General features: G+C 33.1%; 4 protein-coding genes across 6 annotated transcripts; 1 reads left to right on the plus strand and 3 right to left on the minus strand.

Annotated features, from left to right (window-relative positions):
• Nucleotides 1–11: 11 nt before the first annotated feature.
• On the minus strand, nucleotides 12–4,630 carry LOC105427170 (transmembrane channel-like protein 5). 3 transcript variants are annotated; one of them, XM_025218299.2, is made up of 12 exons: nucleotides 3,951–4,630; nucleotides 3,550–3,824; nucleotides 3,363–3,435; nucleotides 3,169–3,290; nucleotides 2,746–3,062; nucleotides 2,493–2,644; nucleotides 2,163–2,247; nucleotides 1,938–2,086; nucleotides 1,476–1,860; nucleotides 731–1,413; nucleotides 533–666; nucleotides 12–460 (listed from the first exon to the last, which is right to left on the minus strand). In XM_025218299.2, exons 4-12 carry the CDS (start codon nucleotides 3,272–3,274, stop codon nucleotides 330–332), a joined length of 2,142 nt encoding a protein of 713 aa, XP_025074084.2. In that variant the 5' UTR covers nucleotides 3,275–3,290; nucleotides 3,363–3,435; nucleotides 3,550–3,824; nucleotides 3,951–4,630; the 3' UTR covers nucleotides 12–329. The 3 variants fall into 3 exon arrangements, with proteins under 3 accessions (XP_025074084.2, XP_088927584.1, XP_025074085.2); XM_089071458.1 differs by having other exon boundaries at nucleotides 12–457; nucleotides 3,550–4,630; XM_025218300.2 differs by having other exon boundaries at nucleotides 3,550–4,630.
• A 145-nt stretch (nucleotides 4,631–4,775) lies between these two features.
• Nucleotides 4,776–6,994, minus strand: LOC105427169 (leptin receptor overlapping transcript-like 1). The gene is made up of 5 exons (XM_011638802.3): nucleotides 6,344–6,994; nucleotides 6,147–6,221; nucleotides 5,783–5,981; nucleotides 5,383–5,534; nucleotides 4,776–5,184 (listed from the first exon to the last, which is right to left on the minus strand). The coding sequence occupies exons 1-4, from the start codon at nucleotides 6,364–6,366 to the stop codon at nucleotides 5,421–5,423; spliced, it is 411 nt and encodes a 136-aa protein (XP_011637104.1). The 5' UTR covers nucleotides 6,367–6,994; the 3' UTR covers nucleotides 4,776–5,184; nucleotides 5,383–5,420.
• Nucleotides 6,995–7,797: 803 nt separating this feature from the next.
• Nucleotides 7,798–14,785, plus strand: SMC6 (Structural maintenance of chromosomes 6). The gene is made up of 19 exons (XM_011638801.3): nucleotides 7,798–8,347; nucleotides 8,633–8,825; nucleotides 8,913–9,065; nucleotides 9,148–9,392; nucleotides 10,029–10,148; nucleotides 10,237–10,367; nucleotides 10,528–10,728; nucleotides 10,831–11,027; nucleotides 11,148–11,294; nucleotides 11,414–11,595; nucleotides 11,778–12,088; nucleotides 12,208–12,427; nucleotides 12,511–12,681; nucleotides 12,754–12,941; nucleotides 13,194–13,359; nucleotides 13,449–13,562; nucleotides 13,652–13,846; nucleotides 13,950–14,083; nucleotides 14,266–14,785. The coding sequence occupies exons 1-19, from the start codon at nucleotides 8,237–8,239 to the stop codon at nucleotides 14,297–14,299; spliced, it is 3,213 nt and encodes a 1,070-aa protein (XP_011637103.2). The 5' UTR covers nucleotides 7,798–8,236; the 3' UTR covers nucleotides 14,300–14,785.
• A 655-nt stretch (nucleotides 14,786–15,440) lies between these two features.
• On the minus strand, nucleotides 15,441–17,460 carry CPR1 (cuticular protein 1). The gene is made up of 2 exons (XM_011638799.3): nucleotides 17,317–17,460; nucleotides 15,441–16,674 (listed from the first exon to the last, which is right to left on the minus strand). The coding sequence occupies exons 1-2, from the start codon at nucleotides 17,326–17,328 to the stop codon at nucleotides 16,042–16,044; spliced, it is 645 nt and encodes a 214-aa protein (XP_011637101.2). The 5' UTR covers nucleotides 17,329–17,460; the 3' UTR covers nucleotides 15,441–16,041.
• Nucleotides 17,461–19,392: the final 1,932 nt, after the last annotated feature.

Consider the following 19,392-nt stretch of genomic DNA (forward strand, 5'->3'; position numbering starts at 1 on the left):
ACTGAAAAAGATAGAAACTCACAGATTTATTTTCAAATATTGGAATAAAAGATTATTATTAACGTATGTTTTTTTCAATTTTCTAAATATAATTTTTGTACAAATAATTGTTACATTCATATACATTGTGTAAAATATTAAAAATATATTCTTATTTTATCATATATGACAGTTTTGAGTGTCTAGATTATGAGATCGTGGAAGCAATAATATTTTAAAATTAAATCTAAGTAATGACTTGATTATAAAAATGTATCGATTTTTAATCAATACGCTTTGATATTTAATCATCGAGTTGTCAATGAACGTATATTGCGATTTGTAATTTTTCATTTTTCTTCGAAACTGGTCGATGGTAAGGTATGTTGGCAAAAAACTGTAATTTTTTCATTTCCATGATTCTGCTCAGTAAGCTCAATATCCTGAGTCAGACCAATCTCATCAGAAACAAGAGTACCTGCTTAAAAAAAAGGATATGCATAAATTATTAAGAACGATTGGATAAAATACTTATAATTGAGACGAGATTTACATTTATTAACGCATTTATTAAAATTTCTTATGAGAAATTGCTTGTCTTGGGATTGCAGGAGAACCATGTCAGACAAAATTTGTAACATTTCCTCACTCGCTTCCGCTTTTGCTTGCAGACAATACACTGCAATACTTTAAAAATACTTAGTAAATCAATATTTCTATTTACATTATTATAATTTGTAAACTATCTAACCTCATGCCGATCAATATCACAGCGCCAGTTACCGGTCTCGCAAGTTCCGAAACGACTTTCCAAAACTTGCTGCCTCTCCTCAAAGATAGTATCCCGTCAGTAATAAAGTCCCAGGTATGAGTATAATTTCTAAATGGCCCACATTTGTCACTTTTTACATTTGTAATGATGTATCCTATCGTAAATAAAATGACGATAATGCTAACGAATGTAAGAGCCAAAAACAGCGTTTGCGTCTGTGCCGTTCGCCAAGGCTGCGACGGCTGTCGGTAATATCTTTTCAATTCGTATCTCTTCATATAAAATGTACAGATTAATTTTATTGCGATTATAACAGATATTAATGGACTGAAGTAAAGGCCTATCCAAAAGAGCGTTTGATTGTATATAAGATTTAATATACTTCGGGCGATATCAAATTCTGGTCTGCCGACTCTCGTCGAGAGTCTTTTATACAGCGTAGAACGTATAGATTGCAAACTCATCCCGAATATGGAAGCGATGAAATCCAATACAATGAGTCGATAGATCTCTTCGCCTAGATACGTTTGCCAGCAATGTGACGTACTATGAATTATCCAGAAGATAAACAAGGTACCAATTATTATTGCGGCAATCGTGTAATTTTTGATGACCATCACATAAAGTTCCGTGCGTTTGTTGTCATAGCGTTCCAGTAGTGCCTAAAAGTATTAATATTATAACTAACCATTTTTACAACAGGCCAACAGTGCACGTTACTCACTACATAGAAGACAATTGTTGGAAAAATATGAATAATGGTAGTGATGACTATCGGTACGATCATAGCTGAGATAGTTGAATGAACTTTTATATTGTAATGATTTAATAGTATCCAAACGAATGCACTAGCACCGCAAATCATAAATATAAAAATAGCTGTCGCAACAAATCGCATTATAATCAACAAACATTTGGCACAACAGTGCAAACGGGTATACTCTCTCGTTTGTGTCAATAACTCTTCCAGCTCTTTATAAATCGAGGCTGATTGCAAAGCAGCAGTTTTTGGTGAAGATATGTTGAAATCCCACCCACAAAATATTTTATTACTATATAACACTTTTCGATATGTTTTGACGTAAGATTTTCTATAAGATGATAAAATTCTAAAAAAAAAAATTTACCGCTATATTCAATTAAATTATGAATTTAAGGAGTGAATCGTATTAATTTTATCACATACTTGATAGATAGTATAACAAATATAATTATATAACAAAAGAGTAGCGTTAAGAAATAAGCAAACGGAATGCTATATTTGCTTCCAAATAATGTGTCTATTGTGCCATTGGAATAAAAACCATAATACATTATTGTATGGGATAAAAAGCCCTGTAAATCAAGATATCGTGATATGTGCGCCATATTATATGAAACATACTGTTCATAATAAAATAAATGCTCTTACATTGCCTGTTAAAAAGTCCAATATTTTAATATCGTTTGGCGCATGCGTTCGATCCAATGACTGCGGAATCACAATAAAGGACATACTGAAAATATAAAATACCCATTAAAACCTTATTATTTATACTTTATATTTACTTCATATTTATTTAATATAAGAAAATATATAAAAAACTTTTTTTATCAAGCAAACAAATTATGATAACTATGATTATCTTTAGAAAAATTTTATTTTAATTTTAGATAACTCTAAAATAATTCAAAACGCCCATGTATATATAAATTAGTAAAACAAATCTATAATGCAAAATAAGATAAAATGTATGTAGACCTCAAAATGCAGGAAATTATGTTGAGAAAGAGCAACCATCTTAAAAATTGGAAATATATTACTATGCCGCTTCCATAGTGACTCTCAATGATTTTTATTGTTTGATGCCATAATTTCATTGATGTTAAAAGATTTCGTATTGTCATTCGAAACTGTGTCAAAAATAATCATGATTAAACAATTCTCTATCATTAAGCAATCTCTCTCTTTCTTAAAAAGTAAAACAATGACTTAAGCAAAAAGCCAATGTTACCTTTGTAAATCTTAAACTAATGTTATATTTAAATAATTTCCAACAACTAATTGATCTTTTTGTCCTTTGATTAACAGTGGCCAATAGTTGTGACCTAACAGATCTTTTCACAGTGAGACATTGAGGTATCATTCTCACTGTTTCCATTCTAAACTGTTTTAACTCGGAATTGTCCTGCATAAACTTATTGTTTGATTGCAGGTGTTTGGCAATAGCATTAGCACACTCTTCGTCAGATAAACGAGCGATATTACGCATTCTTAAAGTAGCATAAGGAACAATAGAATCTAGATTATCCAACTTGTTGCATTTTTCTCCTGAAAATATTGTTTTTTGTTTTCATGCTCAGATAAAAATAATGAAAATCACTTATGAAAATTATAAAAATCTTGTATATTCAGGTACAAAGAACTATACACTTACTCGCGAATCTCATTGGCAATAGTTGCTGCATTTGGATATTTTGATCAGAAGATTCCTGGAGTTTCGCTTCTTGAATTACAGTAGACATGCTGCTATCGGTTGACATTTGTTCAAACTATATTCTGAAAAGAAAGTGACTTTATAAATTCTTGAAATATACAACCGAAAATATTAATTACAAAATATAAACTTACTTCTTTTCTCAAAATGCAGTTACTTATTCCTAAATAATTAACAGAACAGTTATATCGGTGACGGTCGTTTCTTCTGCATAGGTAAAAAAGATAAATATTAGCTATATATTTTTCGTAATCTCCGGGAAATGATTTAATACAGATGTGCGATTAGATAACGAATGTTGATTTATCTAAAAGAACTTACGTGATAAGCGAATGTTAAATATTCTCCTAAAAAGAAGCACCTCATAAAATTTATCTTCGGATAGCGGTCACATGTAGGATCTCATATTATCAAATTCTCTCAATACTCAATTGTATTCTTCATCATTCAATACTCTCTCGATCAGTAGCGCGTTAACAATGCTCCAAAGTTAATCGTGCTTTATTTTTGCTGTGATTTTGAAATTCATAATTGTAGTTGTGTTAAACTCAAAACCCAAAGTCTCTTGTTAGATGTCATTCATTTCATTCGATGTGCTATTTAGGAAAATTAGCAGTGAAGTTAATATCTCTAATCTAATTTCTTTCACGTACCGAATGTTTTAAAAGGGATATTTTAAACACAAAAAAAAAAGTGTTTTTTATGCTTTTATAAGAACGTACCTTGTAAATGGCAGACGTATTAACTGAGAAACTTGCCTAATTATTTTTCAATATTTATTTTAAATATATTACAGATGGTATTAATTTATTCCTGTGGTGTTGGAGCGCACAGCGAGATAGAAATTTGAATCTTTTCGCGCCGTGATCATCGATGTACAGCGATGTACATCAAATTTTCAAATACGATTGGGAATTACGATTTTTGGGCGTGTCCGAAAGTTTCGCTTCTGCAACGCGCGAAGTTATACTTTCGGAAAATTCAAGACACGGGGACAAGACTCGTTTGAATCTCCTTCATATAGAGTCCAAAGTGTTGCGGATAACAAAAGATTAACTGATCACCATCGATTAAGTCTTACCATTCAAAACATGCTAAGAAATCGGACATCAATCTCGGATTAACTCGCTTAAACAGGCGCCATTTTAAAGTGATAACAATTTCCGGTTACTGCGGTGCAATAACCGGAAATTACTTTCGCGCATTGCAATGACCGTCATTTAAATTAAAAATATTCAAGACATTCTGCTCAACGTTATTTAAAATAGGAACATACATTTAACATAAGAAAATATAAGCTCAATCTTCGTCTAATTTTTTTTTTCAAAATCTGAGATAGTAACTTACGAAATTCATTTAAATTAAGAAAATATAAAAATGATATTAAACTATTTTTCTTCAAACTTTAAAGCTAAATAATTATATAATAATATTTGTTATTGTTCTATATATAGAGAATGAGAATGATTTTCAAATTATTTTATTTTAATACAATCTCTCAAGGACATTCCTGGCCATTTTTTGAGGAAAAAATTGAAGAGATAAGATAAAGTAATAAATTGTAGTTTTATTACCATTATTAATATGAAAGACTTAGATTAAATAAAAAATATCTTCACATCCTTGCATTGTTGCGCTTCAGATTATCCTGAATAGTTCCGTACGAAAAATCTAAAACATCAAATGCAATTTTTTTGCCGCTTCGTAACACGCATAGAATCCGATGTACTATCATTATTCGACAAATAACGCCATAGTTCTGACATCATTCTATGGTTAGTGCACTATATTACTATTTCCTTTTGCAGCATCAATATAGTAAAGTATCCATATTAGAGGTTTATATTATGTAAACAGTATACAATAAGTTTCATAGCATAATTTAGAATCAACATATAGCTTTCAGTCAGTGCACTGCATGATTGATATTTCTTTCCCTTTAATCTCACGAAAAACCTGAAACAATTTTATGATTATGGCAGTTACAATAACATTATAAAGTCAGAAGGATTCTGGCGAGTTCTAAATTTTGAGAATAAACTGTGTGTTAGCCTTCAAAATGTAATCATTTTATTTCATCAATGAGACACATTAAGATTTTGTAACATCTTATAATCCTAACTTTCAAAATAAATCAGTTCATATGTTACTTACATTTTTATCATGATGAGTAAGTACAATGCAGCAGTACCTCACCACATGTTATAATCGGTATCGTCTTGATCAAAGGTTATGAAAAATCCAACTAGAGTTGAATACACAACAATGTTACCTGCTAATGTCAAATAACAAGCGCCCCATTGTATCTGTAAGTATAGATTATCTCTGCACTTTTAGTTGCTCAAAGTTAATCAATTATAAAATTTTGCAGTTTCATTTTTGCAATTCTTTATAATTTAATATTTTTATCTTTATAATAACTTTCAATAGATCTCAATGAATTCAAAACTAATCAGTTATAACAAAACTTGCTATTCTTTACAATATTTTTATATTATTTCAATTTTAATATAAGTCTTATATTCTACATAACATTATATTCTACATAACATACTACTGGTTGGGCTGCTGGAGATCGCGCCAACACAATTGGAAGAGCAAAGGATGATACTACAAATCCCATTGTGATAAATATTGCCAATTCTAAACATGGATTACTGTTGCTTCCTGAATCATCTGTGTAGCGGCGTGCTATTATAGTTGGAATAGGTGCCAATATATAGAATAATACAACGAAAAATGGCCACCATACTCTAGAAATTTTATATATATATATACACACACACACACACACACACATATATATATATAAAATATATTATATATATATTATATATATATATATATATATATATATATTTTAAAATTATTAGATATATTTAAAACAGATAGATTATACAAATAAAACATATACTCACTTGTATATTGGTAATGCACAGCCAAGAATGACAAATGTCATTCCAATAGAACCAGCAAATGCTAGTAGCACTAATCTGTAATCATGTATTCTCACATTTTGCAATATTTTATCGAATAAAAAAAATGCATCCTGATTATTCGATAGAAATTTAAAAAAAATTAATTCTTCTAATTACTTGTTTGTAACAATACTTACGCTGTTTTCAAGAAGAGCGTCATAAGGACAGAAACAGAGACAGAATGTCATGAAAAAAGAAAAGCAAAAAGTTAATCTCTATGAATTATGATGAACAGCATTAAATATAAATGCTACATGTTTAGAAGTTTAATAACCGCATTATTATCTAGTTCTTCAAATTGGAAAATTTATCAGGGTACGACAATAAATACGACGCAACATTACGAGACAAAATTTCTTTGAGGTAATTCTCGTTCATAGAAAAAATCGACATAGAGAAAAAATTCATAGAGAAACAAAGAAAATCATAAGGAGCCTCTCTCAGATTAACACGAGAAAATGCTCTCAAATCAAATTAAACGAGACTTAATAGACATTCAAGTTTGTTATGCATAAGTAAATGTCAAACGAGACAACAACTCGGGACGATGAGGTTATGTTTTGATAGCCGATCTCGCGTTTTTCGCGTGTCAAACCCTCGGTGCGACGATGACATTTTTCGGGAATTCGTGTTGTCAGGTGCTGCGCGTGAAGTGATTAGAAATACGCCGAATAACCTTTAATCCCGGCCATTGTGAGTCGATTTGACAAGTATATATTTATCGAACACTCGCTCGACGTAAATCACGAACTACGCGCGTGACGCAAACTGACTAAAGTTCCGTATATATGTCGTCGAAAAGAATGCGGATGTTTCTAGGCTCAGCATAAAGGCCGTGTCACATTACATATTAGTCTCAGTCTACAATAGTTTAAGCCTTAAACCGTAAGAAATTGACTAATCGCAGTCGATTCCTCTCAAATTGAATTGTGTGAATGTGGATCGGATTGGAATTTGGAATTGCGGATCAGCGGATTTGAAGTCTTCTTTCACACTACGAATTCAAATTCTATGATAGGGATCATATACATAGTCCCCACTTAGGCTGGTGTCCCATGACGCGGAAATCCACAGCGGAATGGAACGCGCAAACCAATCACAGTGAAAGAACCAAAAGAAAACCCGTTCATTCTGTTTGTTCTTTTGCTGTGATTGGTTCGCGCGTTCCGTTCCGCTGTGGATTTCCGCGCCATGGGACACCAGCTTTAATGTTCCCTCCACCTTCTTCTATTAAAGCAGAGAAAAAAATCAGGTGTTATTTCTTCTCACTCGCACATGTCGCCCATTGCCTGCTATATAGCTCGGTCTATCTATACTATGTTTGTTCCCCTTACGTCACATTATGTAATACATAAGTTTTGGGGCAACTTTCAAGCTAGTAAATGGAGGAGTTAGCGGTCTAATGTACAGTATAAATGTCTATGAATGAAATAATATTTCTTAAGTGTAAACGAACTAATTTCGATCCACTTTAATCCTCTTTTCTTAGCGGAGTAAGATCAATCCGGTGTAAACGCTCCCTAAATCCACTTCATTTTGAAGTGAACCGGGATTGGACGGCTAAGTGTAAACTAAGTCATTGAAAACTTCCTAAGCATTGGTCGATATAAATGGACATGGCCAATTGAGACGTGGATAAACGGAAGGCTCATTGCAACGTCAACCAAGCAACATTTAGACTGTCGTGAGATGCGTTTAGGATCACCGAACGCAACATGTTCAAGGATGTTTGAAAAGGTAGTTAAGATCGCCAATGGTCTGGCGGGAATAAGCAGGAAACGGACAGGAGCTTGGTGAATCGTATAGAGATGATTTTCGCATTGGTCCCACTCGTGTCGATGTCCAGCGCGAGAGATTGCTGACAATAGGGAATGGATCAATCAGTCGTTTAACGAGAGCTTCTTTTGATAGTAGTTTCACGAGAAGATCAACAGCGAAATCTCGAGTATCTCGACGACGGTGAGATTTGAACGACGATCAAGTGTATCGTCCATTGTTTAAATGCACCGTCGATTAACGCCGCGGGAAACATGGAAAATGGTACAAAGACTCAACGGAGAAGAGCGATGGAGAATCCAGACGAACACCAGGCCAAACGATCCAGATGCATTGAGGATAATAATGAAGTGCAGAGCAAAGAGGTACCTCGTGTACAATGTACTGCCAGTATCAATAAACTCTGGATAGTCTAACAATAAAATCAATTGAACATTCAGTTCTGAAACATCTGAAAGAAGAATTTTATTTTATATAATCCTCGGGATGATTGTAAAACTAAGTTTATATTATAAGAAGCTAGGACGGCCTGTTAAATTAGCCTATCAAACATCTAACTTTTCCATAAACAAACCTATTCAGGATTATTGTAATTTTGGAGAATATTTTGATATATGTTTATCATATCTCTTATCGTATTTGTTTTACAGTATACAGCTGGGAAGGTGAAAAAGATTCGCCTTCATAACTTTATGTGTCATGATGCATTGGAAATAACATTAAATGAAAATGTTAACTTTATCGTGGGACGTAATGGCAGTGGCAAGAGTGCTATATTGACAGCATTGACTGTAGGTCTTGGTGCAAGAGCAAATGTAACCAGCAGGGGAACTTCTGTTAAAGGTATTACTATATTTTATAATTTGTTTCTTTTTTTTGTTGCATATGTTTTTGTAAATAATATGCAATTTGTTTACTATGATACTTTAGAGTTTATAAAAAAAGGTAGAAGCTCAACTACCATAGAAATAATTTTAATTAATAAAGGAGACACTGCGTACAAGCCTGAAATTTATGGTGACATGATTACGGTTGTACGTACCATTGGAGCTACCTCATCGTATAAGATTAAAAATTGGAGAGGTACTTGGAATATAAATTCCATTTTTAATATCCAAGTGATTATGACATTCATATTTACGAAAATTTATCCTCCATTATATAGGAGAAATTCTGTCTACAAAACGAGATGAATTGGATAATATTATAACAATGATGAACATACAAGTTGATAACCCAATATCCGTTTTGAATCAGGATGTTTCAAGAACATTTCTAATTACCTCTAGGCCAGATGAAAAATATAATTTATTCATGAAAGCTACTCTCTTAGACGCCATTGAGAATAATTATAAGGAAGCTCTACAGATATGTGAACAAGAGTACGACAAATTAAAGCAATATTCTGCGGTATGTACGCTATGTAATAGTATACTTAATTGTAGAGTAGAGTAGAGCTGGAATTAGTTACATATTTCATTATTGGTAGGCTCTAGTTCCTTTTTCTTAGCAGCAAGTTCACTTTATAGTAACAATGCTGGAGTAGCGTTAACAAGACTCGTGATGCTCATCTTACAAGATCTTTCACATTATATATATGTAATTATTATTAATGCAACTTCTAGTTTTGTATTATATTTTATTTACTTCTTAATTATTAATTGAAAATTAAAAAAAGAAAAATTCTAACTAGCTATTTAATATTAATAGGAATTATAATTTCATTATATTATTTATGGCAGAAACGCTCCCAAGATGAAATGTCACGCGTCTTGTTTATGAGCGTGTCTGACAGCTCATTATTAAAAAACGAGCAAGAGAAGGACAGTAAGCGGCAACGATGAAATCAATCTGAAATGTTTGGTCCATTTAGTGCTTCAAAATATTATTTGATCAAATCAAAACAAAAAATTCTACTAATCAATTAACTAATTAAAAAATGCTTTGAAACATTTGTAGCATTAAGTAGATTATATTCTGATCTTTTCCTGGAATTCCATGTCTCATTACAATTATTCATTTTTTCTTATCTTTGGTATTTCTTAGGCCTTGTCACAAGTAAAAGGAGAAATACATAGATTGAAGGAAAATATACATAGATTAAAGGAAATGGATGCATCACGAGAAGAATTAAGTAATCTTGAAATGGAACTTTACTGGTCTTTAGTAAGTTTCAGAAAAAAATCTCATATAGAAATTGCTAAAATAATATTTACCATTTGAAATAACACATATTCTGATTTTGATTATTTAGGCGATTACAGAGGAAAGCAAGTTTCATAAGTTACAGGAAAACTTGAAGATGTATGAAAATAATTTGAAGGAGCTTCAGAATGTAGAATTATCTATAGGAACAAAGAATGAAGAAATTGATATAAAAATCCAGTAAGAATATATATACTACTAGAATATATATACTACCATAAATAAAATATAATTAATTTCTCAAAGTTTTATAATTATTAATTAGTAAATATATTTTTAAAATTTATTATATATTATAATAAGGACTATCAGTCATTTTTATCTCTTTTTTTCCATCTAGAGAAATAGAGCAAAAAATTCAGCAAGCAGAAGAGGAAATAATAGATAGCAACGAAGCTTATAACAGTGCAAAGCAAAATTATTCAATTGCGAATGAGGCATACCTTAATAAACAACGTGAATGGCGTTCTGCAACAAACAAAATAAAACGATTAGAAGATGATATTAATTTACTGAAAAAGGAAATTCAAAAGTTAGAAAAGTAAGTTATATTTTCAGAATATAACAACATAATATAATAACTGCTATTACATTTTTTCAAATTTATAATATTAATATATAATACATACATCTTTTTATATAGCTGTAATGATGAAGAACACAACAAAAGAAAAGAGATGAAAGAACGTCTATCAAAATTAGAGGAAAAATTGGATGAAATTGAAGCCTCGTTGCGGACTAAGCAAACTGGATTAATGCATTTGGAGAGTGATAAGATGCGACTTATGCAAGAGGTACAGTCTACTAAAAATGAATTAGAAAATTTTAACAGACGTATAGGTAAGTTGTATTAACAATAAATTAATATATTAGTGATAATTCTAATGATAATTGTTTTTAATGGTTATTGTCCACATAAAAAGTTTACATAAAAAAAAATTTTATTTTATGAAATTAAAGATAAGATCAAAAGAGATTTAAACGCAGTCGAGCAACAAAAAGATAATGCACTTAGTGTATTTGGGCCAAATATTCCGCGTTTGTTGAAGAGAATTGAAGAGGAGTATAGAAAAAATCGATTCAAGGAAAAACCACGGGGTCCTATCGGTATGCATCATTTTGGAGTTAATTATTAATAAAATTATTTATATAGTTATATAATTTAGTTTATAGCATATATTTATAATATAGTTTTAGTTTTCTATTAAATTACATGACACATATAGGTGCTTTTATAAAAATGAAGGATGCAGCTTGGGCTCCAGCAGTAGAGAATTTTCTAGGTGCTCGCACTCTTAGCTCGTTCTGCGTCGATAACCACCAAGATGCCAAATTGTTGAACAGTATTATGAAGGAAATCTATAATGATAACATTCTTCAAGTAATATGCAGCAAATTTTTTAACCAAGTGAGAGAATGCACTTATCTTAATGTTTTAAAATTGAAATATTTAATATATATATTTAATATATATATTTGACATTTTTAATTAAATTTTCAAACAAATATGATATTAGCAATTAAGAATATTTATTTTAGTTTCAATGAATAATCAACTTAGCTTTTAATATACTTTTTTTTTTTCCCCAGGTACACGATGTTAGGCATTATTGTACACAATCCCCACAGTATTCTAATCTCTTAGAAGCAATGGTTATAGAAGATTCTGTTGTAGCCAATTGTTTAATCGATCAACGTGAAATTGAATGTATACTTCTTATACCAACAAATGACGAGGCTTGCATAATAATGTCAGATGTGACAAAAGTGCCAAAAAATTGCAAACAAGCGTTTACACTACGTGGCGACATATTCTATCCCGATCCAAATTATAGGACTTATGCTGGAAAGTGTGGTATTCGCGCTAAATACCTTCAAGTTTCTACTATGGAAGCGATGCAGTAAGTGCAATGACTTAATCTAGTAGATGGAGTAGTAAATTATACAATAATCTTAGCATTTTGTGCATTAAAGAAGATTTAATGTGATATTGAATAATTTTAATTAATTTTTTATTTAGAACATTAAAGGAAGAACTTCAGGTAGCGGAAAACAAAAAACAAGAAGCCATCGCAGCATATAACACTATATATGAAAAAGTAAATCGTACTAATTCCGAATTAGATAATATAACTGCAATGGCCCGCAAGCTTAGAGCTACACAAAGCGAATATACGCATATGATTAATGAACTGAAGGACAAAATTGAATCGAATGAGGGCACTTCTGCTGATCTTTTCGTGAGTAATTAGAATTATTTTTTCAGATACTACTATTCTTATTTTCTGAACATCAGCTACGTCATTTAATCTATTATTTACAGCGAAACGAAGCCGTAGAATTGGAAAAGAAGTTAGCGCAGGAAAATACTGCAGAGAAGTTGTTAGCTCAGAACATGCGGGAACTTCAGAAGAACGTTGAATCTCTTGACACCAAAATTAAACGTTACAGAGATTTGAGGCACAATATGCACACAGTGATCGATCCTCTTAAGGTAATTTTGAATTATCTGTCAATAAAATCATTATGATGTTAGAACAGTAAATAGTATATATTTTTTATACAGGATCAAATAAAAGAGTTAACACAAGAGAAGGAAAGACATCGACAGGAATGTTTGCGTGCTACTAGAAAATTAAAGGAAATTCGCCAAACTATACAATGTACAACAGGTGAATTGGAAATACAAGAGAGAGCTACAAAGAAAATGGTTTCCGATGCCACTAAAAAATGTCCTAGGATAAACACCACTAGGTTAATATTATTTATAAAGTAGTAATATTAAACTTGTTATTTTTAGCAAACTTTTACATTGTTTATTTTTTCTTTTTCTCTTCACATTGGGGAGGGTGATAACTGCGCAAAAAGTTTAATTAAAGATAGATCTGTTATATGCAATTAAAAATAATTGTTTGTGATTGGTTGTGAATTTTAAACAGCTAAACTTTTTACTTTTATTTACATCTTATTTATCTTACTGATATACATTGTTTCGATATTTCACAGATCAGTAAACGAAATCAAAACTCAATTAAATGATTTGAGAGATAAGATTCGTGAGATAGAGAACAAACTAGGTTGTCTAGATGAATTACAACAACAATTGAAAGAGAAAGAGCAAAAGTATGGAGTAAATATTGAGTTTATGTCTCAGTTGAAACAAAGTTTTGAGGTAAGTAAATTTATATAATTTTTATAAATTATTCAGCATATTTATTTTAATTATCGGAATATTTTATAATACATTCATGCATTTTATAGAAACATATTCAACGAGTAAAGCATCGACAGAATATGTTTATCCAATTGAGAGACTTGTACAGTGTTCGCGTGCAAAAATCATTTACCGATGTGCTTTCTTTAAGACGATATAAAGTGAGTAACTATAAAATCATTCTTTTAATCATGTTTTATCAATTTTTGTCATTTACATAAAAAGTCTTTTTACTTTTATGTTACCATAGGGAAATATAATGATTAATCACGCGAACAAAGTGCTGGATTTGCACGTAAGTGCGCAGAACGATAAAAAGACAAGCAACGATACCAGATCGCTTTCAGGAGGCGAACGATCGTACTCGACCGTCGCGTTTATCTTAGCTCTTTGGGATTGCATTCAGCTACCCTTTTACTTTCTCGATGAATTCGATGTATTTATGGCAAGTTATTCATGTCCCTATATATTTTGAATTTATTTTGAATTATTTATATATCTTGAGTAAAAAAAGTAATTGTCTACTTCACGCGCGCGTTTATTTGTAGGATAAAGTAAACCGGCGGGTGATAATGGATATTCTTCTGGATCACGCCAGATTGCATCCACAAAGTCAATTTGCTTTCCTCACACCGTTGGACACGTCACACATTCTTGCTGAGGATTACGTAACGATTCACCAGTAAGTGGAAGTTTTCGTTTAGAAAATATGTAATTAAACATTTTTTTCTACGATGTTAAATAACGAACAGATTTTTTAAACATGCAAAATGTACGATAATGATTGATATAGAACAAATTTTTATATAACCATTCCAGAAACATTGTGTTACAGTGCTTTAAATAGAAATGTTTATTTTTTAGATTGCAACCACCTGAAAGAAGAGGCCTGAGTTAGTAGATATTCGAATATTTATTTATTTTCTTTTTTTTCCTAGCAATTCATTAATGTCTTCATTTTTGTAAGAAATAGGAAAATATTTTGAGTTTTAATACAACAAAAGAATTTGCGAAAATGTTTTGTAGCGATAAGCGAAAATAATTTATTTGTGTTGTATTTGTGTTGAAAGGAAAACTTCTTTATATGATTATGTATCTTGTATATATAAGACATAAAAATAGGATTTAAAGTTATACTAAAATTTATCTTCTAAGCTTTGTCTTATATGAAAATGAGAATTAAATCTATCTTTTTACACGGTATACGGTAAATGTTTTTTAAAATAATTTAACGACTTATTCAAATTATGTTATGTATTTGGAATATAAGCAACGAATAAGCGAACGGTAAGTGCCTTCACGACTGTATCACATTGTAAAATACAATAGTGTACAGATTTCGTTTTTTTAATATAATAAAATGTTATATCAAATCGTCACAAAATGTTTCGACAATCTATTTAAATTTCAAATTTAATTCCTTTTTAAACTCGTATCAGCCATCAGCCTTATCTAGATCTAGATAATTCATATCCGGAAACTTTAATCAAAGGGTTCTCGAGAGAGGTACTTCTGTTTAATTTGTTGCCCAACGGCAACAGGGATACGTACGAATTACGCGTTGCACGCTACGCCATAGGCCGGTAAGTGGATCAAGGTTCGCACACGGCATTGCGCGAACATCTGGTCCGGCTGGAGTTCCCGGCTGTAACGCAACACGCCTTTACGCGTTACGCGCGTATTACCATGCAGTGAGTTGCGTGAGTTGCCTGGGCGGTGCGTACAGCGTACAGCGTACATCGGCCGGCTGGACGAGGCGTGGTGATCGAGACCTTATGTAATCCGCGCGCTGGCACTTGGTCGGAGAAAGTGCTTGGCGAGCGCGCTCATGAATCGATAATGTCACGGAAAGGCGAGATAATACCGGTGGGCTGGCGGCAGGTAGTACCTGACCTAATTTCGATAATTGGACCCAGTCAAATTTGACGTTTTCTCAACGACTTTCGACCCGTGCGGCTTTTTATCTTCTTTTTAGCAAATTGGATAACGTATTACGTTACGTTATGGCAATCACATGTATTTAAATATTTGAATGCGTATATGTCTCGAATTATATAATTTCATGACTTGTTATTCGGTGAAAACAGCATCGATTGTAGTTGGAAAGTATTATCGGGTGATGCAATTTTATCGGATTCGCGATGGACGGTTTACTTTAATAAAAAGAAAGTAGATGCTACCTACTATAGACACTTTGAAATCTTGATCTCTTTTAATAATACAGATTAGAGGAAGAAAGAAATTATAACTAGGAATGAAAAATCGTTATTTCATGAAAAGATAATGATTATTTCAACATTCAAGTCTCTCACACACACACAACTATTCCCAGTCTTATTCTAAATGATTGTAAAATATATGTATATTCACATTGAGAGAAAAGCGGCTGAAGATATTGTTTTTTATCAGCATAAGGAACTCAATTATAATTATATATTAAAATTCTTTTTTTTAGGAAACGTAACTCTTAATCCTGCAGTTTCAATCAATTCCTTTTCAAGGTTTGAACTTAAGTACTGAAGCAAAGATACATCAAAGATAGGCCAAGATAATCTTGTACGACTTCACAACATTTTTGCTAAGAAAATTTGAGATTTATTCGATAAGTATCATTATCCTAAACGACGATCAGGTCACAGTTCAATGGAGGTAGGCAGCGGGAGCGGCGTAGGAGATGGCGGCAGGCGCAGCGGCGACCTTGGCGAACGGCGTGGCGTAAGCGACCGGAGCTGGTGCGGCATAGGCGATTGGAGCGTGGGCCACGGGAGTGGCGAACTTCGCGATCGGGGCGGCGTAGGACAGAGGGGCAGCGTGAGCCACGGGGGTGGCGATCTTGGCGACCGGGGCGGCGTAAGCGAGGGGCGCGGCGTGCGCGACGTGTGCGACAGGAGCGGCGGCGACCGGAGCAACGGCTTTCACTGCAACGGCGGCGGGTTCCTTGCGAACTACGGCGTTGAATCCGTTGACTGGGTCAGCGGTGTAGTCGACGGTGCGCCTGGTTCCATCAGCCTCCAAGAGGGAGTAGCTACCCTGAACGAGGTCGCCGTCGCGAGTCTCCTGCTGACTCTTGGCATCACCGGTCAGGCTATCGTGCACGTCGTAGGCATAGCTGTACTGGGGATGCGGATCGAAGTCGGCGTCGACGGCTTTAGTCACTACGGCCTTGGCGACGGGGGCGGCGACTACCGCGGGGGCCGCGGCGTAGGCCAGGGGAGCGGCAGGTGCGATAACACCGGCGTTAGCGGCGGCGATCAAGGCGGCGAGAGTGATAAACTGAAATAAAGGAATTAATATAAATACAAATTTTTAGAAAAAACATATACCGAAATATGAAATATATTAATTGATATATTATAATAATAATAGTAATACACATGAAAAAGATATATAATAGATTTAAAAATATTCAAACTAAAGTCATAATAAAATAAAGATCGTTTGCATTTTTTTATTTTATCTTGTTAACTTTTTTATAACAAAATTTTAGTTTAAAATGCAAACGATAATTAGTAGTCCGATTTAAAGATACGAGAAATGAGAAAATTTGTGAACAAAATGTTGTGGCGTGGCCGACCGTGAAATCCGTTACAGAATTTATTTGAAATGCATTAAATGTCACAATGGTTTTGCAAATATTATTAATTGCACAGTTTCTCGATGTCGATTAACGATGTAATATATAACAAAAAAAAAAAACGGTACAGCGATAAACAAATTTGACGAATATCCCGTTTTGTTATCGTAATACTTTCAAATATCGTAATCTTCAAAAAAATTTTGTTATAATACCAACTATACGTCGAACTATACGTCGCGCCCACCGAAAGCCCACAGAAGAGCTTCATCGACGAGAATTATCGAGGATCTATCGAAAATGTTTTCTCGGTTCGAGAAGAACTCAGAAAGACGTAATACCTTAAAGGCCATTGTTGTTCGGGTGATTGGTAGTTCGCTCGATCTTGCGAGTCTGATGCGAATGATACCAATGGATGGATGGTTTTCGGCTTTTATACCGCTTTGCCTGGGACCTGGGAGGCCCACCAAGCCACATCAAGTCACACTATATCACACCGCATTGCCATCGCCGTGGCGCGCGCGCGCACACACACACACACACACACACACACACACACACACACACACACACACACAGGTTGTACTTGCTCACTGACGTAACTGGGCGACGGTACCTTCGACGGTCACCGATTCGCGGTCGCGAGGAGCGCAAAATTAAGCAAGAAATCGGACCACACCCAATGAGAGCGACGAGCCGGGATCGGATCTGGCCTCTGCTCTCGCATCTTGAAGGACCAACGAATACCGGTCGTCGTCGTCGTCGTGGACTAGGCCACGTCCTTGCCACAAGTTATTCGATCTCCGCTCAACCCGCTCGCTCCATCGAGGGTTATTACCGAGCGTTTATTCCTTTACTCTCTACCCATCGAATTTCTCTTTCTTCTTCTCTTCCTTTTCTCACCTTTTCTCACCTACGTACCATCTATACCTAATATCCCTATGATAAGCTTTGTTGATAAATCATGAAAACCTATATGATTTAGGAATTTTTAATATGGAATGTAGACCACAATAATATAGATTACAATGTGACAATGAAGAAATAATTATATGTAAAAATAATCTTACGTTAATATTGATATTATCCTGTTCATGGTCGTCAAGACCTTGTAATATTTATATTTCTTGTTATATTTCAAGACTTTTCACAAGAGAAAGAGAATAAGCGCCATATTTTAAATATTTATTTTTCTCTTTTACATGCTGCGCGTCCAAAGTAAAAGGAGACCCTTCCAAAAGCCATACGTAGTTGTTATTTTGGAGATTTAATGAGAACACATTTTAAGTTTTTCAGAATGCTGTTCCTTTTTTAATTACATAACTGTATACGTAAACGAACGAATAATCAAATACCTCTTACGTGTTCTTCATATCGTATTTACGTTCATATCTTGATTTAAAGTCTATAATAAATAGCATAACTTTCTTTTTTCTTTTTAATGGAGATTCTCTTGGAGATCCAAATAGGGAGATTCTCTTGGAGATCAAAATGCTCACTTATAGAATACTTTCTTAGAGTACATTTGTCATTCTATTCTCTTTACAGGTTTTTCTCTCTCTCATCTTTGATTGCGGTGACTTTAATGCCGGGCGTTTCTTAATTCTCTACTACTAGCTCGGCTTAGACATTTTGATCTATGTTTCATAAAGCTATTTTTCATAATTTCTTACACATTTGCCTAGAAATTATTTTTGTTGAGGAGAGAATATATAGTGCTTTTGTAAGATAATTTCTTTAATTGATGAGTAAAATTCGTAATTAACAACAATGGAAAATTTGAAGGAATTATTAACATTAAAAACACTATTACATAATACGTGATTGAATCTTTATTTCATCATTACAACAACATAACAAGTAATATAATTTCTCTGTTATTGAATTACGTATTAACATGTATTTATATATAATAATAAATGTTTATGATAAACATTTTTATATTAAATTTTTATAATAAGCTTTTATTAATTATATAAGCTTTTGGGATAATATACAGCACATTTTTTAATTTAAATGATTTAATATCTTATTTCAAAATTATATTTAAATTAGGAAACTGTTAATGGATAACATCATTGTTACAATTACAATTACAATTAATATCGTAGCGCGTTTCGACTTAATAATTCTATCTTAATTACTTAGTCAGTACCCTCGTAATAGGGAACGCAATTTAATCGACGCGACAAGTTGCATAGTGCTGTGTGCAATAAAGACTGACGATGTTACTTGCATCAACTTACGTGAGTAACAACAGCATGTCGATCGACACTCGAGTCAAAAGTTAATGGATACGTAGGCCGACCGTCTGGCTATCACCAACCCAGATAATTATGCGAACTATTTCGAAATGTTTTCTCGTACAATTTTGAAGCCTGTTGTATCTCTTGTAATCTCTTGAATCGCGAAATGTA

The sequence above is a fragment of the Pogonomyrmex barbatus genome, unplaced genomic scaffold, assembly GCF_055798465.1.
Source record: "Pogonomyrmex barbatus isolate J1 unplaced genomic scaffold, ASM5579846v1 scaffold12, whole genome shotgun sequence".
Classification (NCBI taxonomy): domain Eukaryota; kingdom Metazoa; phylum Arthropoda; class Insecta; order Hymenoptera; family Formicidae; genus Pogonomyrmex; species Pogonomyrmex barbatus.

Coding starts and splice junctions, on each gene's coding strand:
- LOC105427169 (XM_011638802.3), bottom strand. CDS start 6,366: ATGACGCTCTTCTTGAAAACAGC. Junction 5,982..6,146: donor TGTGCATTACCAATATACAA/GTGAGTATATGT, acceptor TAAAATTTCTAG/AGTATGGTGGCCATTTTTCG. Junction 5,535..5,782: donor CTCCAGCAGCCCAACCAGTA/GTATGTTATGTA, acceptor CTATACTTACAG/ATACAATGGGGCGCTTGTTA.
- LOC105427170 (XM_025218299.2), bottom strand. CDS start 3,274: ATGTCAACCGATAGCAGCATGTCTACTGTAATTCAAGAAGCGAAACTC. Junction 2,248..2,492: donor ATAATTTCCTGCATTTTGAG/GTCTACATACAT, acceptor TTATATTTTCAG/TATGTCCTTTATTGTGATTC. Junction 1,414..1,475: donor CAACAATTGTCTTCTATGTA/GTGAGTAACGTG, acceptor TAATACTTTTAG/GCACTACTGGAACGCTATGA.
- SMC6 (XM_011638801.3), top strand. CDS start 8,237: ATGGAAAATGGTACAAAGACTCAACGGAGAAGAGCGATGGAGAATCCA. Junction 11,295..11,413: donor AAAACCACGGGGTCCTATCG/GTATGCATCATT, acceptor TGACACATATAG/GTGCTTTTATAAAAATGAAG. Junction 12,682..12,753: donor CAGTGATCGATCCTCTTAAG/GTAATTTTGAAT, acceptor TTTTTTATACAG/GATCAAATAAAAGAGTTAAC.